General features: G+C 40.2%; 1 protein-coding gene across 1 annotated transcript; it reads left to right on the forward strand.

Annotated features, from left to right (window-relative positions):
* The first annotated feature begins 1,587 nt into the window (after positions 1–1,587).
* Positions 1,588–18,642, forward strand: fbl (fibrillarin). Its single transcript, XM_061777562.1, has 9 exons — positions 1,588–1,746; positions 2,580–2,762; positions 3,024–3,155; positions 6,718–6,812; positions 6,899–7,069; positions 9,145–9,277; positions 9,658–9,770; positions 10,136–10,281; positions 18,023–18,642. The coding sequence occupies exons 1-9, from the start codon at positions 1,737–1,739 to the stop codon at positions 18,045–18,047; spliced, it is 1,008 nt and encodes a 335-aa protein (XP_061633546.1). The 5' UTR covers positions 1,588–1,736; the 3' UTR covers positions 18,048–18,642.
* The last annotated feature ends 219 nt before the right edge of the window (positions 18,643–18,861 follow it).

Raw genomic sequence — 18,861 nt, forward strand, 5'->3', positions numbered from 1 at the left:
CAAAGGAACTAAGGACAATATTGACTGACAAGATGAAAGTTGAGCTTTTTGGAAGGTGTTTGTCTCGTTACATCTGGCATAAATGTAGCACAGCATTTCAGAAAAAGAACATCCTACCAACAGTCAAACATGTTGTTGGTGTGATGGTCTAGGGCTGCTTAGCTCCTTCAGGACCTGGACAAGTTGCTGTGATTGATTGAACAATGAATTCTGCTTTTAACAGAAAATCCTGAATGACAATGTTCAGCCATCAGATTGTGACCTCAAGCTGAAGTGCATATGGGTTCTGCAGCAGGATAACAATTCAGTTGTTGCTGCTGAGGATGGAACAACGAAGTATTAGGTTTAGGGGGCCATTATTTGTTCACAGGGCCAGGTAAATTTTAATAGTTTTTTCCCCCTTAATAAATGAAATCACCATTTAAAAACAACATTTTAAGTTCTCTTTGGTTATAGTTGCCTGATATTTACATTTGTTTGATGTAACAGAGAGGTGGTGTGCGCGTGAGTCAAGATGTATGGAGAAGACTCGACATTGCACGCGCACCCGTCTCCTCACGTTATCAGGATTCCCACATTGTTTCTTGGCAGGACACGCCCCACTGCAACATGATTGGCTCCTACGTCGCGGGAAGGGCAGGCTACCTAGATGTTACGAGAGGACCATCCCAAACATGTATCACATTTGTATGAAATACAATCAGAATCAGAATACTCTTTATTGCCAAGTATGCCAAAAACACACAAGGAATTTGTCTCTGGTATGACAATAGACAGCCATTTTGACAGTCAATACTTCCATCCATCCATTTTCTGAGCCGCTTCTCCTCACTAGGGTCGCGGGCGTGCTGGACCCTATCCCAGCTGTCATCGGGCAGGAGGCGGGGTACACCCTGAACTGGTTGCCAACCAATTGCAGGGCACATACAAACAAACAACCATTCCCACTCAGAGTCATGCCTACGGGCAATTTAGAGTCTCCAATTAATGCATGTTTTTGGGATGTGGGAGAAAAACCCACGCAGGCACGGGGAAAACATGCAAACTCCACACAGGCGGGGCCGGGGATTGAACCCGGGTCCTCAGAACTGTGAGGTTGACACTCTAACCAGTCGGCCACCGTGCGGCCCAGTCAATACTTTTAGAAATAAAAACATAAAAACACACTCGGAGAGTTATTGACCCTCAAGCAATCGCTCATATTTGGAAAAATATGTCATGTTTGCAACTACCGCAGAATAGCACATGACCAGTGAGAGCCAATCACAAGCATCGGCTTTAGAAGGAGGAAGGGATATGAAAAAAGTTTTCGCAGCTATTTTTCAAATGTAACTAAAATTGTAATCATGGAAATTTACAAAAGAAACTGTAATTTAACTACCAATTTCCTCCCAGAAGTGTAAATAGTGGATTACAATTAGATACATTTTTAAAAATTAAATTACATCATCACGTTACATGTAATTTGTTGTTTTCCCTCTTTTAGGGGGAATTATTTTGTTTCAAAAGAAGAGCCAAAAGGGGGCGATAATGATTTGAAAAGCCAGTCAAACAGCTATTTAAAAAAAAAAACACACAGAAGAAGAATTTCAACAACGGAAGAAGTCGTGCTATTCTTCCGGTGTAGGCGCACAGCACATGTGGCTGAGGTTTGATCGTGCTACTCGCTAAAGTACTGGGGAAGAAGACACACAAGACTTCGGCGTCGCCTCAATTCTGTAAACGCATAGCGCAACATGAAGCCAGGTACAGAAAATTGTATTTTGGAACTTGATGCCTGATACTATTATTAACCTGTGCGTAAAATGCTATCCGAATGCGAAGTTACACGTGGCCCTCCGTCCTCGTCAAGCTTACTGAACAATAGAAGTTTGATATAGAAACGTTTCAATGTACCTATAAATGTTTTTGTCTGCTACGATGCACTGTACTTGAGAAATTGTACATGATTTGGTTGCTGCTAGATTTAGAACTGTGCTGATCCGCCATGATGCCACCACTCACGTGTTGCACTTCTCATCAACACTAGTCTGAACAAACAAATACGGAAGCCACACTCAAATACACTGCCAATGTCTTTTTCTTACGAAAATACGTGTTAAACTTACAAAGGAACAGTACTATGATGGGTGTAATTATCTTCGTAGTAGCATCGTGGATCGATACTAATTTGTTGTGCCTTTACATTGAACCGCATTCTCAACTAACTATTGGTTACAGAACGTTTTGCTTTTTGTTCTTGATACGTAATAGGTAACCCAAAATGAGAACTGAGCCTAAATTGTTTTGATAGAGGTACGGTTGTCACCCAAGTTTTATTTTCAGAAAGTAAATTAAATACATTTTATCCATTGCAAAGACACACTTCTAAAATAATAGATTTTTAACAAGTTTTAAATACATTTTCTTATTCATTTATAACCTTTATCTTCGCACGTAATATTTCTGCGTATCTACAGCACAATTTATTTTATTTATATGGTCATGTGCAAATGTTGCCTTTTGCAGGTTTTGAAACACGATCCAAATGCAAGTGTGTGATTTCTGCTGATATCCCACTGTCTGGGCTCCTTGTACAGGGTTCAGTCCCCGAGGTGGTGGGAGCAGAGGAGGATTCGGTGACCGAGGAGGTCGAGGAGGACGTGGAGGATTCGGTGACCGCGGAGGACGAGGAGGATTCGGAGGACGAGGAGGATTCGGTGACCGCGGAGGACGAGGAGGATTCGGTGACCGAGGAGGCCGTGGAGGATTCAGAGGAAGAGGTAAGCCTTTGGAATTACATGTACATTGTCTGTTCTCTAAAATCAATTAACCTTAATGTGAATCCAGACACTGATGAGTGTACAAATGTACATGCGTTTGCTTTACACATAGACATTCAACCTTTTCTTTGGCCTTTTTAGAGGATACAATGGAACCTTAAATGTCAACTGCAATTCTTTTTTTTGCACACATTTGTGTATGTTTTGGTCCAATAGATGATTTGACAATGTAAACATGAGATGTAACGTTGTTTTCACAAGGTGGATTCAGATCTCCAGAGGGCGGAGGATTCAGGGGCCGGGGAGGAGGCAGAGGTACCCCAAGAGGAAGGGGTGGCCGAGGAGGTTTTGGAGCAGGAAAGAGAGTCTTGGTGGAACCACACAGGCATGAAGGTTATTCCCCATATTTTTTTTATTTAGGTTTAATATTTCTGGTACTGACGTTTATATGAATAGCTGACTTTCCATGTTAATTTCTCCAATAACCATGTAAACCTAGTCAGTGCAGTCAGTGACATGGCTATAGACGGTGATTAGTTTTGTCTTTATTTGAAAGATAATACATCTGTCTAGAACAAGGGTGTCAGATTCATTTTTGTGGGACACGTAAATGAATTATCGCCTCAGAATTACATAAATAACAAATTGATTGCTAATCAGTTTTGAAGTCAGAAGCCTATAAAACATGATTTTCAACTATACATACATAACAAATTGATTGCTAATCAGTTTTGAAGTCAGAAGCCTATAAAAACATGATTTTCAACTATTACATTTCAAAAGGGGAATGGTAAAAAAAATACTTCCGATGTCTCAACGTCATTACAAGAGAAGACAATTAGCAATTTTAATATTTTCACAAGAAACACAGTGGACACTCATTTGCTTTCGTGGGCCACATAAAATGATGTGGCGGGCCGGATCTGGCTCCCAGGCCACCAGTTTGACACCTGTGTTCTAGATGTATTAAACAAATGTACAGTAATCACCTGCTATTAGAAAAAGATAAAGACCAAGCCTCGCTGAGAATAGACGGAACAACGTGAATAAATGATGCCGCCCCACCCCATGAAAGTGTATATTGTAATTATTTTTAATCGTTTAAATTGTAAATATACGACAATGATCTAAAAACAGTTCAATGTAATTTCAAACTTCTTCTATTACCCTTTTATAGTATTCACACCACTTCATGTTTTTCACATTGTGCTATGTTGCACTTATTCTAAAGATGATTTGAGTATAGTTTTCTTTAAAAGAAAAATCTACATAAAATGTCCCAATGACAAAGTATAGACACATTTCCAGACATTTGTGTAAATTTAGAAAAAATTTAAACATTCAAACATAATGGGTACATAAGTATTCACACCCTTTGCTATGACAGTCAAACTTAAGCCCAGGTGAGTCTGATTTCCACTGATCATCCTTGAGATGCTTCTGCAACTTGGAGTCCACCTGTGGTAAATTCAGTTGATTGAATGTCATTTGGAATGGCACACACCTGTCTATATAAGGTCTCTTAGTTGGCAGTGCATATCAGAGCAGAAACCAAGGAATTAAGTCGAAGAAATTGCAGACCTCTGAGACTGGATTGTGTCAAGGCACAAATCCGGGGAAGGATACAAAAGAATTTCAGCAGCATTGAAGGTCCCAAAAAGCACTGGGGTCTCAATTATTCGGAAATGGAAGAAGTCTGGAACCACTAGGGCCCTTCCTAGAGCTGGCCGCTCGACCAAGCTGAGTAGGAAGAAGGGAAGAAGGAAGACCCTGGTCAGAGAGGTGACCAAGAACCCTATGGTCACCAAGGCGGAGCGGAGCGCCAGTGTTCATTTGTGGTGATAGGAAAGCCATCCAGTCACCATTGCTAACGCACTCCACCAATCAGGCATTTATGGTAGAGTTGCCAGACGGACGCCCCTTATCACTAAAACGCACATGGCCAGCCCGCTTGGAGTTTTCCAAAAGGCACATTAAGGATTCTCAGACCTGCAGAAACAAAATTCTCTGGTCTGAAGCCAAAATGGAAATTTTTGCAACTGTCATATCTGGAGAAGAAGAGGCACTGCTCATCACCTGGCTAACACCATCCCTACTGTGAAGCATGGTGGTGGCAGCATCATGCTGTGGGGCTGTTTTTCTGCTGCAGGAACTGGGCGACAAGTCCGCATAGAAGGTAAGATGACAACTGCCAAATAGAGAAGTTTGTCAAGAGAACTTGCTCCAGAGTGCTAAGGACCTCAGACTAGGGCGTTTATTCACCTTCTAACACGACAATGACCCAAAGCACACAGCCAAGATGACAAAGGAGTGGCTTCAGGAGCAGCTTGTGAATGTTCTTGAGTGGCCCAGCCAGAGCCCGGACTTGAATCCAATCGGTATTGAGTGGCCCAGCCAGAGCCCGGGCTTGAATCCAATCGAACATTTCTGGAAAGACCTAAAAATGGCTGTCCACCGATGCTGCCCATCCACCCCGACTAACCTTGAGAATCTGCAGAGAAGAATGGGAGAAAATGCCCCAAAACAGGTGTGCCAAGCTCGTAGAGACATACCCAAGAAGACTGGAGGCTGTGATTGCTTCAACAAAATATTAAGCCAAGGGTGTGAATACTTATGTACCTATTATGTTTGGCACTGTAGTTACTTTGCATCTTAGGGGGATTCCAGAAGAGCTCAAAAACAGAAAATAGTTTTTCATTAAATAATGGGGGATAGGTTAAAAAAAAGCATGACTAGGAGAATTTTCAAGTCGAACGTCTGCTTGATGTATAACCTGTAAGTTTTAAAAAATACATATGATTACAAGAGAATACTTTTTATTGATGCCGTGTTTTGCACGGGTTAAAAAAACATCGCAATCCTAAAAGATGCTCGATTCGCGGGTGTTGAATTTTTGCAAGATGGACGAAATGGAAAATTCAAATCAGTGCTGGCAACAGATGTTACATTGTAATGTGAATTGAAGGAGCGTTTGCTCGCTAAATATAGCTAACGCGAGCTGCAAATGAGTTACCTTAGTCTTCGTCGATCTTCATTTGAGGAAGCTCGTCTGGTTCTCCAAAAGTGAGTTCACTCTCTGACGATTCCGGATCCCATTTATTCAAATCGTGGTCGGCAGACGATCAGCCAGCAAGCGCCCTGGAGCATCTCGCCATATGTATGGGCCGGGATTTTGCGCGACAGCTTAGGAACAAAGTGATCAGCTCGGAGCGTCATACTTTATTCCCCGCATGACCTAAGGAGTCATTCCTGTCGGTCACAGGAATATTTTTCTTGCCTTGGTACAATACATTTCTAGTACCAAAAGTTTTTTCATTTTGTCTTCTCTCTTTTCCGCCATTGTTTCTCTTCTCATTGTCACTTGTACCCCGCTGGCCCGCCCCCTCCTTTTGGTATTGGTATCCAATCCTCATTGCAGTTATCCAGAGGCTTGACGATCACACATAAACTGCACAAGAACCCCCCATCCACGTTAAAAAAAGGCATTGACGTCTTTAGACGGCATTGGCAGGGAATGAGTTAAATGGTACAGGGTGCCACCAAACCTCTGTTTAAATAGGAACTTAGGTCAATAAAGTATGGTGAAGTTATTCATCTTGACTGAGGGAAGAGCTTTGCATGCACGCAGGGGCTAAATTTCACCTGGGTTGTTAGTGGATGTTATGCTGAGTCTTCCATCTTGTATGTGCATTTACTTGCACACTTCTGGGGGAAAAAAAATCCTTAAGGCCCTTTTTAAGACGCTTCATAAATGTATTTGCCAAATATCAGGAGACTCCTGCGATAAGCTGTTGCTGCATAGCATTACGGCTTGGCATATTTTTCGCATTGTAATTGCAGCACCACCTCAAAATTGCCTGTTTGTATCCATAAATGCAGTGATTTGGCCCATGGAGAGTTCTAAAAGATGCTTTTAATCTCATCGACCTTGTTAACTGTTGTTTGACTCCTATAGGAGTGTTCATCTGCAGGGGGAAGGAGGATGCTCTGGTGACCAAGAACATGGTTGTTGGAGAATCTGTATATGGAGAGAAGAGGATGAGTGTGGAGGTGAGACTGAAGGGCATTGTTCCCACTACTGTTGCAGTATCCTAATCTACGTTACATCTGCATTATTTGTTTTTACTCTTCATTAGGAGGGAGAGACCAAGATTGAATACAGAGCATGGAATCCATTCCGTTCTAAGCTGGCAGCAGCAATCTTGGGAGGAGTTGACCAGATCCATATCAAACCTGGAGCGAAGGTCATGTACCTGGGGGCTGCCTCTGGTACAACAGTGTCTCATGTCTCTGACATTGTTGGCCCGGTGAGTGCTACCCCTCTATCACATTGTTGCAACACACACACAAATAAATGTGAGGTGAATAATATAAAATAAGGAATAGGATGTTCAAATGTTTTGCTCTTTGTGTTAAAAAAGAAGCTTGAAATATTGACATGAAGTTATGTCTTGATGAAAACATCTGTCATGTAATCAATCAGTCAGCATTTACATGGGACTCCTAAACTAGCTGCACACAGAGCGACACGCGGAATCCCACTGAACTCTGACGTGATGATTATGGCCAAAATGATAATCACTATTATTTTGATCAATATTGTAATCACGATTATTCTTCGTTAGGGAACATATCTGTATTTTTATTCCACTACTTTTCAACAAATATGTACATTTTTCATTGTAAAAAGAAACTTTTACTACGAATAAATGCTAGATAATAAATATAAGATTTACTCAAGGTTTTAAATTTACCTAGGGCTAACTGAATAACTTGCTGTTAGAGAGTGCAATCACATCGTCCAACTCAATGGAAGCAAATATAGTTCATACATAATCTAACCCATAACCAGGGCTGCACATAAAAATTTAGGTCTGGTCCTAAAATGAGCACCAGAGGTTGTTTGGTGCTCATCCCCCCCCCCCCCCCCCCCCCCCCCCCCCCCAAACCACTGAGCTAACTGGCAGTGGTGAGTCTAGGAATTATTACTTTTAATTACAGTATTGCTTTAACGGGGACACACACACATATATATATATATATATATATATATATATATATATATATATATATATATATATATATGTCATTAATCGGATCGGCGACTTATGACATGAAAGCCGATCCGCATAAAATGCTAATTATCGGCCGATACCGATAACACCAATCAGATCGGCGTAAAGTCTAGTACATATATAAAACTATGTACATTAGCCGCTAGTTAGCTAGTGGCTACTATACAACTGCGCATGTGCAGTAAGTCAAAAGGGCTGTGGAAGTAAACAAAGGAAGTTACGCAGGATTGCAGCTCTTGTCAAAATTAAATTATTATTTGGGGTTTGTTTTTTTCTTTTCCAAAGGAAACTTGTGAATAGGGCTGCACAATTGATTGAATTTTAATCGTGATTGCGATTTTGGCTGTCACAATTAAATGAGACTGATCGCCTGCAATTTATTTACATGCGGGCACTGCCGCATCTAAAATGTGGTTTATTTGCAGCAGTGCCCGCAACCTAGTCAGCCAGCCAACAGGGGGCGAACGTATAGTTAAGGCTTAACACATTCACTGCCATTGACTCATTTAGAAGTAAAATATTCATGTTAACTGGAAAGGCTGGCAGTGAATGGGTGTTAATGGGTTGGCCGCACTCAGTGGCCAACTTCAAAATAGAAGCTTAAATGGCATTGATGTCCAATGTAGTAATAAATGGAGCTTTTATTTTGAAGTTGGCCCTCTCGACACGTTCGGGGAGAGGCGTTAAGACACTATTAACAATCGTTGTAGCGTCTGCCTTGACTTCCAACTTTTCGGCTGGCCTCACCGCAGTAAAAAACAGCAGCGGTAAATAGAGACGGAAGTCACAACTGTTGAGTTCTTTGCAGTTTGTGACCGTGTACGCTGACCAACTGACTAGTCACGCAGAACGACGATTACTCTCCTTGACAATTCACTATCTTGATGGGGATTTACAAATAAAAAGTAGGTACTTACAGCCTAATGTTATTGCATTTTATGCATTAACGGTATTTATTTCCTTTAAGTTACAATTTGTGATTGCACTTTGTAGTAGTATATTTATTCAGTTAGCCCTTGGTAAAGTAGAATTTTTGGGGGTTACATTTATTTTTTATTTTTATCTATTCTTCGTATTTAAAACAAAATATTTTTGCACTGAAAACTGTTACATATTTTTTGAAAAGTAGTGCAATAAAAATAACATGAAGGATAATCGTGACTAATAATCGTGATTACAATATTGATAAAAATAATTGATTATTATTTTGCCCATAATCAAGCAGCCCTACTTGCGGATAATCCGAATCGGTGACTCAGTCTTTCCTAGCACGACACCATATACCCATACAACATATTGTGTTTCAGGAAGGGCTGGTGTATGCTGTAGAGTTTTCTCACAGATCAGGTCGTGATCTTCTTAATGTGGCAAAGAAACGGACCAACATCATTCCCATCATTGAAGATGCTCGTCACCCACACAAATACAGAATGTTGGTGGGTAAGTAGACTCTGCTATACCACTATTAACCTACCTAAAGCCATTTGTCTGCATATGTAAGTACATTTTTTGCAAGTGAAATATATTTTGAAGTGTGTTAAAGATTTTGTCAATTTCCAATTATTTCCTTTTAAGATATTTTTTTTCCCCCAGTGGATGTCCAACCCCCACCCCACTGTATTTATGGATACAAAATAAATGTTTGGGATTTTGCTCAAGTTGCAACCCCCTTGCTGTATGCACTTTAGGTAGACTATTCCATTGCGTCCATACTACACCCTTATTGATAGCATGTAGTTTTGCTAGGGTTTTGTTATCGCTAAGAAATAATAAAGTATAATGCCGTTATCTTGTGTAAAATATCCTGTGTTGCTTTTTAGGCATGGTGGATGTAATTTTCGCTGATGTAGCCCAGCCGGACCAGACTAGGATTGTTGCTTTGAATGCTCACAACTTTCTGAAGAATGGAGGACACTTTGTTATCTCCATTAAGGTAGACTGATCGCCACCTAGTTATTGACTTGTCAACATCAAACAGGTTATGCTGTTTGTAATGAGATAAAAGATGGAAAACATTTCCTGCAATGTGTGTTGTGGACTGGTAGAAATGTGAGTTAAAGTTAGCTATAATTTTTAAACTACAATTATATTTGAAAGGCTATCTGACTTGCTAACAATTGCTTATTAAACGTGGGTGATACTGACACTTTTTGGTAAAGTTACAGGAGGGTTGTATCATAGTGCCTCACGAAATGCTAAGGTCAGGGGGAGAGTCAAACTCCTTTTGGGTTTTTAGTTAACACAGCAGAATGTAAAACCAGCCCAATACTTAGACTTCTTTCAACTTTATGTAAACAGGCTAACTGTATAGACTCAACAGCTGCCCCAGAGGCTGTGTTTGCCTCAGAAGTGAAGAAGATGACTTCAGAGAATATGAAACCACAGGAACAGCTCACACTGGAGCCCTATGAAAGAGACCATGCTGTGGTAGTGGGCATCTACAGGTACACGACCAGCATACTGCTCCTCTCTCAAGTTACTTTGCATATGGAGGGACAATTAACATTACTGCAGACATTTTCTTTGCAACTGGGTTTAACAGCGCCATCTGGTGGACCCATTGTAAGGCTTAATGTTCTCATCAAATATATAGCTGAAAATATTTGGCTATATATATTTGGCTTATATATTTGACTGGTCTATCTGAATGGTTGCTTTTCACTCAGATTTTTCCCATTTCATGTTTGTGTCCTCTTATAGCTTTGTAGTATTGTTCTGATAGGGTTGTAAAAGCTTGATTACTTCTATTAATGTAAAAGTTTATCGACTTGCATAAAGGCTGTTAAATTCTAAGTAGAATTTAGCAGCTATCAGACTCACATGGCATTAGTGCATGTATACCCTAAGCACAGTAATTTTAGCCCAGTGTTTCCCAGCCTTTGAGCCAAGGCACCCATTTTACATAAGGAACAATCTCGCAGCACACCACCAAACAAAAATGTCACCAAGTGTGAATACTCAAATAATGATCTCATCTCAATTGACGAACAAATTTACATACTCTTTGTGAAATCTGGTCCTCTGATCACAAAGCTGATACACCGTAATTTCTCGTGTATAATGCGCACCCCCAAAGTTGACCTCAAAATTCTGGAAAACCCTTCTACCTATGTAAAATGAATTTTTACAATGCATGATTTTGCTTCTACCCATATGATCAAAACATGAAATACCTGTATTTTGTTAATTTTTTAAAATAATTGTACTGAAGTTAAACACTTTATTTGAACACGTAATGCTTTTTATTTACTTGCTCTACTTTTATTTAGTAAATGAAAAACCACACAGCTCTGCTCATGTTTGATTACCCAGGTAGAATTTGTAAGGTGTACAATTCTTTAAAGAAAACATGAAGGACCAGGCGAAACACACTTAATTTTATTTTAATGGGATTCAAATTAAACTGTCAAGCATTTCAGAAAAGCATTATCATTAAACAAAACATAACCATATAGAAATTAATGATGGTTGTTGTTCAGTCAGTCGTATTTGAAAAATAAACTAAAATTAAAAAATTCACAAATTCTGCCAGGGTATGTAAACTTATGAGCACAACTGTACATATATGCAGTCGTACGTACTCCTGCCATATTGGAATGAAAGTGTAGGCTACACCTTTTTCATAGCCTCTAGGTGGTGGTGGCATATTGGAAAGAAAGTGTACAGCATTTTCATACCCTCTAGATGGCGGCATACATTTATAAAATGTGAGTCATTTTCCCCTATACCCATGTGTAATGAGCACTATTTTTGGGGGGGAAATGTGCATTATACAAGAGAAATTACGGTATTAGCAGGAGGCCATGACTAATTGCTGTATGAATGGTAACGTGGCTACACCGGTTTATTGTACCTTTTGCTTTCTAATGGAAGAGCCTTTAATTGTTTTACCTGTCACTATAAATCGCTGGCATAGATAAAAAAAGATATATATATCTATATATATATTGTAATTAATAATTTTATGACAAATTAAGTGAAATTTAAGAATTTCCCACGACACCCCTGATGATCTCTCACGGCACACTCGTATGCCATAGCTTGCCATGGTTGGGAATCACCTTTTTTGCCTAGACTGACCAAAGTAATTAACAGAAAAGACCAATCAAGAAAAATGCAATCCCAGAGCTGTCAAATGTTACAGAATGGAACCCCCCCCCCCCCCCCCCCCCCCCCCCTCTTAGTATAAACTACGCCTCTTACATTTATCGTTTACATTATCATGATGGGAGATCGAGGAGTGGGTAGGAAAAGACGGAAAAGTGTGATGCTAATTGCTAAGCTATCGTGTCATGAAGTCACAAAACACCGAAATATGTACACAGTACACTTGTCACATACAGTGTCACCAGAAAGTATTCACATCCCTTCACATTTTGCTGTTTTCGACTTATTCTAAAGCGGATTTGAGTATAGTTTTCTGAAAGAGAGAGGGAAAAAAAATCGACGATCCAAGTTTAAACAACCGATCTGTTCACAAGATGGAGCAATGTGTCCATTTACATGACTTGTTCATTTATTGTATATACTTGTGTACTTTATACTCAGTATCTTAAAGTATTCTAGCATTTTAGACAAAAGTTAAAACATCAATGACCTCGAGGGGGCATTCAAGGATTGGCCACTGACATACGTTTAGATCAAATCACCATTATTACAACATGACAGAAATAATGGGTGCTAACTTACTGTAATTCAATTACCATATTGCAATTAAATTAATTTAATAAATACTGTTAATGACATGCTTACTGTAACTTTCTCACTGTCCTGGCTATATGGACCGGCGTTGTCCAGAGTTTGTGTCAGTTTGGCTTCCCTCGCTGCGTTGCTTGAAAGCGGCATTTTCCTGCTTGTGTAAATTCTTCAGGTGCCCGATCAAATTTGTTGATGAAGCATGTAGATGACGTTCCCCACAACATACTTCAGTTGTGCACAGACTGCAAATAACTGCAAAAATAGTCCCACAGAGATGTGTTTTTTCACCGACAAGAATGAAAAAACTTTATAGTCCATCAGATACTTACAGTACTATGCCACAAGACACGTGACAAGGCCAAAAATAAACTAGCTTTTGGATTCATACGCAACGGCAACGCGGAGTAAATGTCTTTTGCTGAGCCGATCTACGACGGCATTTATCGGATCGGCGAATTGTGACATGAAAGCCAATCGGCATAAAATGCTAATTATCGGCTGAAACCGATCAGATCGGTGTAAAGTCTAGTCTCATAGTTGGCAGTGCATGTGTGTGCAATGAAGTCTAAGGAATTGTCTGCAGACTGGATTGTGTCAAGGCACAAATCTCGGGAAGGATGCAAAACAATTTCAGCAGCATTGAAGGTCCCGAAAAGCCCTGTGGTCTTGATTATTCAGAAATGGAAGACGTTTGGAACCACCAGGGCGCTCGCGAGATCTGGTCGTGCGACCAAGCTGAGTAACTGCGGAAGAAGGGTCTTGGTCAGAGAGGTGAACAAGAACCCTATGATCACTAAGGCTGTGCTCCAGTGTTCCCTTGCGGAGATAGAACCATCCAGAAGGTCAACCATTGCTAACGCACTCCACCAATCAGGCCTTTATGGTAGAGTGGCCAGACGGAAGCCACTTCTCACTAAAAGTCACATGGCAGCCCGCTTGAAGTTTGCCAAAAGGCACCTTAAGGATTCTCAGACCTGCAGAAGCAAAATTCTCTGGTATGATGAAACCAAAATAGAACTTTATGGCCTGAATTGCAAGCGTCATATCTGGAGAAGAGGCACTGCTCATCACCTGGCTAACACCAATCCCTAGTGTGAAGCATGGTGGTGGCAGCATTATGCTGTGGGGCTGTTTTTCTGGTATCAGAACTGGGCGACTAGTACGGATAGAGGGTAAAATGACAGTTGCCAAATATACAGAAATGTTTCAAGAGAACTTGCTCCAGAGTGCTAAGGAACTCAGACTAGGGCGTCGATTCACCTTCCAACAGGACAATGACCCAAAGCACACAGCCAAGATAACCAAGGAGTGGCTTCAGGAGCAGCCTGTGAATGTCGTTGAGTGGCCTAGCCAGAACCCGGACTTGAATCCAATCGAACATCTCTGGAAAGATTTAAAAATGGCTGCTCAACAACGCTGCCCATCCAACCTGACTGACCTTGAGAGGATCTGCAGAGAATAATGGGAGAAAATGCCCCAAAATAGGTGTGCCAAGCTCGTAGAGACATACCCAAGAAGACTTGAGGCTGTGATTGCTGCCAAATGTACTTCAACAAATTAAGCCAAGGGTGTGAATACTTATGTACCCCATTGTTTAAATGTTTACAGTTTCAATAACTTTGCACATTGTCTGAAAATGTTCTTTGTCATTATGGGATATTTTATGTAGATTTAAAAAAAATAATAATAAATTAAATCTGCTTTAGAATAAGTCTACAACGTGGAAAAAGTGAAGGGGTGTGAATACTTTCTGATGGTACTGTAGGTTTGGCTGGAACCGCCTTATAGAAGAGAGAACAAAAAAATAACAAGGCTCATACGCATCTGGAGATATAAATGTTAAATAATTCACGGCCTCACAAGACTCATTCTGAGAACGGGGTCAGATCAAAAGTATATTATTAATAATAAATCTTTATAATTAAGATAGGATAACCTTTATTTGTCCCTCAATGGGGAAATTTCCATCATTTCAGTAGCAATAGTGGATATCGGAAATATAAATTTATAATACAAATCTAAACTGTCCATGCATAAACTATCCCATTCAATCTATCACCAATTTTGTTTGTTTGCAAAATAGAGTGCTGAGTTTTAATTTACCTTGAGATCTGATTAATCTCGTTTAATTGAATTTAAAATAAATAAGGTTGAAAACAGAATTGGTAAATTAATCAGACAGATATTTTTGACTGACGTCAAAATTTCATACACTTTGATTCAGTCTGCAACTACGTCTGCCATCACAAGGTTGATGCTATAAAAACAAAGTAACATATTTGAGGCCATAATTTATGAATGATTACAATTACAGAGTGATTGCTGTGCAGTTGAACAGTATGGAAAATTCATTTTTTCCTATTACAAAATATACTGAAATAACGGTCCTATGGTAATGTTCTTGACAAAATTTTGAAAATATGGAAATTTGGACAAATTGTTTGGGAAGTTAATTTCTATAGGTTGGCAGCTCTGCAATCTTAATTTTAAAACTTATATTGAAGTAAGTAGTCTTACTCATTGAGAAATAAACATTAAAAGGAGACATGCAATTTTAAGCAGATCCCAGCTGTCAAAATCTCTCACATGCTTTGGTCAAAATGTGCCGGTTATCTAAAACTAACGCTGATAGTGCGGTTAACACCAATCTGCATCTAGCAATGCCGTAGCCCTGCTCTTTAGCTTTAACATGGTGTTTCCATTGCTTGAAAATGACTGATCTTTACCCAGCCTAGCTGCCAAGTCATGGGCAGAGTAACACCCTCTAATTATGTATTATTGCAATATGTAAATGTGATTGGCTTGCTTACAAACATTTTTGGAAATATGCAGCACACAAAAGTACTAATCTAGGCTAATAACTTCTCCAATAGCTAATCGGAGGCAGCCAACCTACAGTCCAGTCAACGTGACGAGATTGGAGGCGGTGGTTAAGCTGGCCTGCCCTATTAAAAAAACAAAACAAAAAACCACCACCAGTTTAAAGTTTTCTAGTCTTAAAATTGCCCAATGTGAACCATGCCTTTGGAGAAAGTTCAGCACTGTTGCTACTCACCCTACGAGTGGCCATTCAGTAAAGATGACTGGAAGAGCACAGCACGGAATGCTCAATGTCAATTATCAATCAATTTTCTGAGTCGCTTCTTACTAGGGTCGCGGGCGCGCTGGAGCCTATCCCAGCTGCTATCGGGCAGGAGGCGGGGTACACCCTGAACTGGTTGCCAGCCAATCGCAGGGCACATACAAACAAACAACCATTCACACTCACACCTATGGGCAATTTAGAGTTGTCAATTAACCTACCATGCATGTTTTTGGGATGTGGGAGGAAACCGGAGTGCCTGGAGAAAACCCACGCAGGCAAGGGCAGAACATGCAAACTCCACACAGGCGGGGCCGGGGATTGAACCCCGGACCTCAGAACTGTGAGGCAGACTCTCTAACCATTCGTCCACCGTGACGCCGATTTGTCAATTAGTGTCAGCTAAAGACTTAAGTGAAATATCCGGCACATGCTAACATCTCTGTTGAAAACCTGTTAAAACCCTAAACATGAATGGATCTCATCGGTGGACACCATGGAGGCAGCCACTTGTCCAAAAAAAAACAAATTTGAAGTTGTTAAGAGCGCCTGGATGTTTGCGACTACTATTTGTTTGCGTGGTATTAGTTTAAGAAAACTGTCTATTGCCTATAACTTAGATAAAGATCAGATCCTATTTTCTGACCAATTTATGCAGAAATCTACAACCCCAATTCCAATGAAGTGGGGACGTTGTGTTAAACGGATAAAAACAGAATACAATGATTTGCAAATCATGTTCAATCTATATTTAATTGAATACACTACGAAGACAAGATGTTTACTGTTCAAACTGATCAAATTTATTGTTTTTAGCAAATAATCATTAACTTGGAATTTTATGGCTGCAACACGTTCCCAAAAAGTCGGGACAGGTGGCAAAAAAAGACTGAGAAAGTTCAGGAATGCTCATCCAACACTTGTTTGGAACATCCCACAGGTGAACAGGCTAATTGGGAACAGGTGGGTGCCATGATTGGGTATAAAAGGAGCTTCCCTGAATTGCTCAATCATTCATTCACAAGCAAAGATAGGGCGAACTTCACCTCTTTGTGAACAAGTGTGTGAGAAAATAGTCGAACAGGACAATGTTCCTCAACGTACAATTGCAAGGGATTTCATCATCTACGGCCCATAATAATATCAAAAGGTTCAGAGAATCTGGAGAAATCACTGCATGTAAGCGGCAAGGCCGAAGCGCAACATTGAATGCCCGTGACCTTCAATCCCTCAGGTGGCACTGCATCAAAAACTGACATCAATGTGTAAAGGATATCACCACATGGGCTCAGGAACACTTCAGAAAACCAATGTCAGCAAATACAGTTCGGCGCTACATACGTAAGTGCAACTTGAAACTCTACTATGCAAAGCAAAAGCCATTTATCAACAACACCCAGAAACGGCGCCGGCTTCTCTGGGCCCGAGTTCATCTAAGATGGACTGATGCAAAGTGGAAAGGTGTTCTGTGGTCTGACGAGTCCACATTTCAAATTGTTTTTGGAAATTGTGGACGTCGTGTCCTCCGGGCCAAATAGGAAACAAACCATCCGGACTGTTATGGGTGATGGTATTGGGCTGTGTTAGTGCCAATGGCATGAGTAACTTACACATCTGTGAAGGCACCATTAATGCTGAACGGTACATACAGGTTTTGGAGAAACATATGCTGCCATCCAAGCAACGTCTTTTTCATGGACACCCCTGCTTATTTGCAAGACAATGCCAAACCACATTCTGCACGTTACAACAGCGTGGCTTCGTAGTAAAAGAGTGCGGGTACTAGACTGCCCTGCCTGCAGTCCAGACCTGTCTCCCATTGAAAATGCGTGGTGCATTATGAAGCGTAAAATACGACAACGGAGACCCCGGACTGTTGAACAGCTGAAGCTGTACATCAACCAAAAAAAGGGAAAGAATTCCACCTACAAAGCTTCACCAATTGGTATCCTCAGTTCCCAAACGTTTACTGAATGTTGTTAAAAGAAAAGGTGATGTAACACAGTGGTAAACATGACCCTGTCCCAGCTTTTTTGGAACGTGTTGCAGCCATAAAATTATAAGTTAATGATTATTTGCTAAAACAAAGTTTCAGTTTGAACATTAAATCTTATCTTTGTAGTGTATTCAATTAAATATAGGTTGAACATGATTTGCAAATCATTGTATTCTGTTTTTATTTGTTTACCACAATGTCCCAACTTCATTGGAATTGTGGTTGTAGGTAATTCCGAAGGGTTAACATACTTGTTACAGCTATAAATACTGTCCTCGACCACTGTAATCGTCATGTATTTATGCCACTTTACTACTGCTACCAGAGCTCAACAGCAATTTGGAGGTGGATCTCAAAATTATATCTCAATTGACCAGTTTTTCATGTTGCCTTTTCTACTCTTCCTCAGACCTCCACCAAAACAGAAGAAATGAGATGTTGACGGAACCCAGGGGCAACTGTACCATGTTCAACCGCCATCTGCTTATTTACACTTCTCTGTTTTGGCTGCTTTTGTGACTGCACAACAACTCGACTTTCTTTCAGGACACACACGAGTTGATGAGTTTGTGTGAGCAGTACATATATATATATATTTTTTTTTAAGTATCTCTCGTACCTTTTCTGAATATAATTCTCCATTTTGTTTTTTGTCCTTTGCTTCTGAGCCCCGAGAATGTACTTATGTTTGGTACAGTACATGATTATATTACCAAGTTTAAAAAGGACTGTTAACTGTGTAGATGGCAGCTTAAGTGTTGAAGCCCTTTCGAGTTTTTATAACTTAAACCTGATCATTAGGGTGGTGCAGCCATAACTATCCCTGTGAAGAGAGAGTTAATTTTAAGAAAATAATTGTCGTCGCAAGTCTCAATTGACAAGTATTTAGTCATTTAGAGAGGGAAAAAAATAAATTAATTAATTGCATAACAATATTCAATTCCATTTGTCAATATCTGACGAAAGCTCATTGAGTCTGTCCAAGGACATATACATTTTACACTGTAAATAAAACTTGCTTTTCATGTACTGGAATGTTGCTTATGTGAAGTTTACCAATACAAGTTGATTTCGAAGCTCAGTCAGTGGAGGTACAGAAGACGTCCATGAAGATCGTGCCCTAATGCCCTCCTCGTCATCTCTGCGGAGCCGCGACAACAAGATCGAAGGCCACAACTCACTATTTTGGGACGAAATGACCTCCAACATGGAGGACGTGTTGATTGGTTTTACATTTCAATTTGCGAA

This window comes from Phyllopteryx taeniolatus, chromosome 6 (assembly GCF_024500385.1).
Source record: "Phyllopteryx taeniolatus isolate TA_2022b chromosome 6, UOR_Ptae_1.2, whole genome shotgun sequence".
Classification (NCBI taxonomy): Eukaryota; Metazoa; Chordata; class Actinopteri; order Syngnathiformes; family Syngnathidae; genus Phyllopteryx; species Phyllopteryx taeniolatus.

Excerpts from the sequence above, each read along its gene's own strand:
- fbl (XM_061777562.1), top strand. Across the intron at positions 3,156-6,717 it reads GGAACCACACAGGCATGAAG|GAGTGTTCATCTGCAGGGGG; the intron begins GTTATTCCCCAT and ends TGACTCCTATAG. Across the intron at positions 7,070-9,144 it reads TCTCTGACATTGTTGGCCCG|GAAGGGCTGGTGTATGCTGT; the intron begins GTGAGTGCTACC and ends ATTGTGTTTCAG.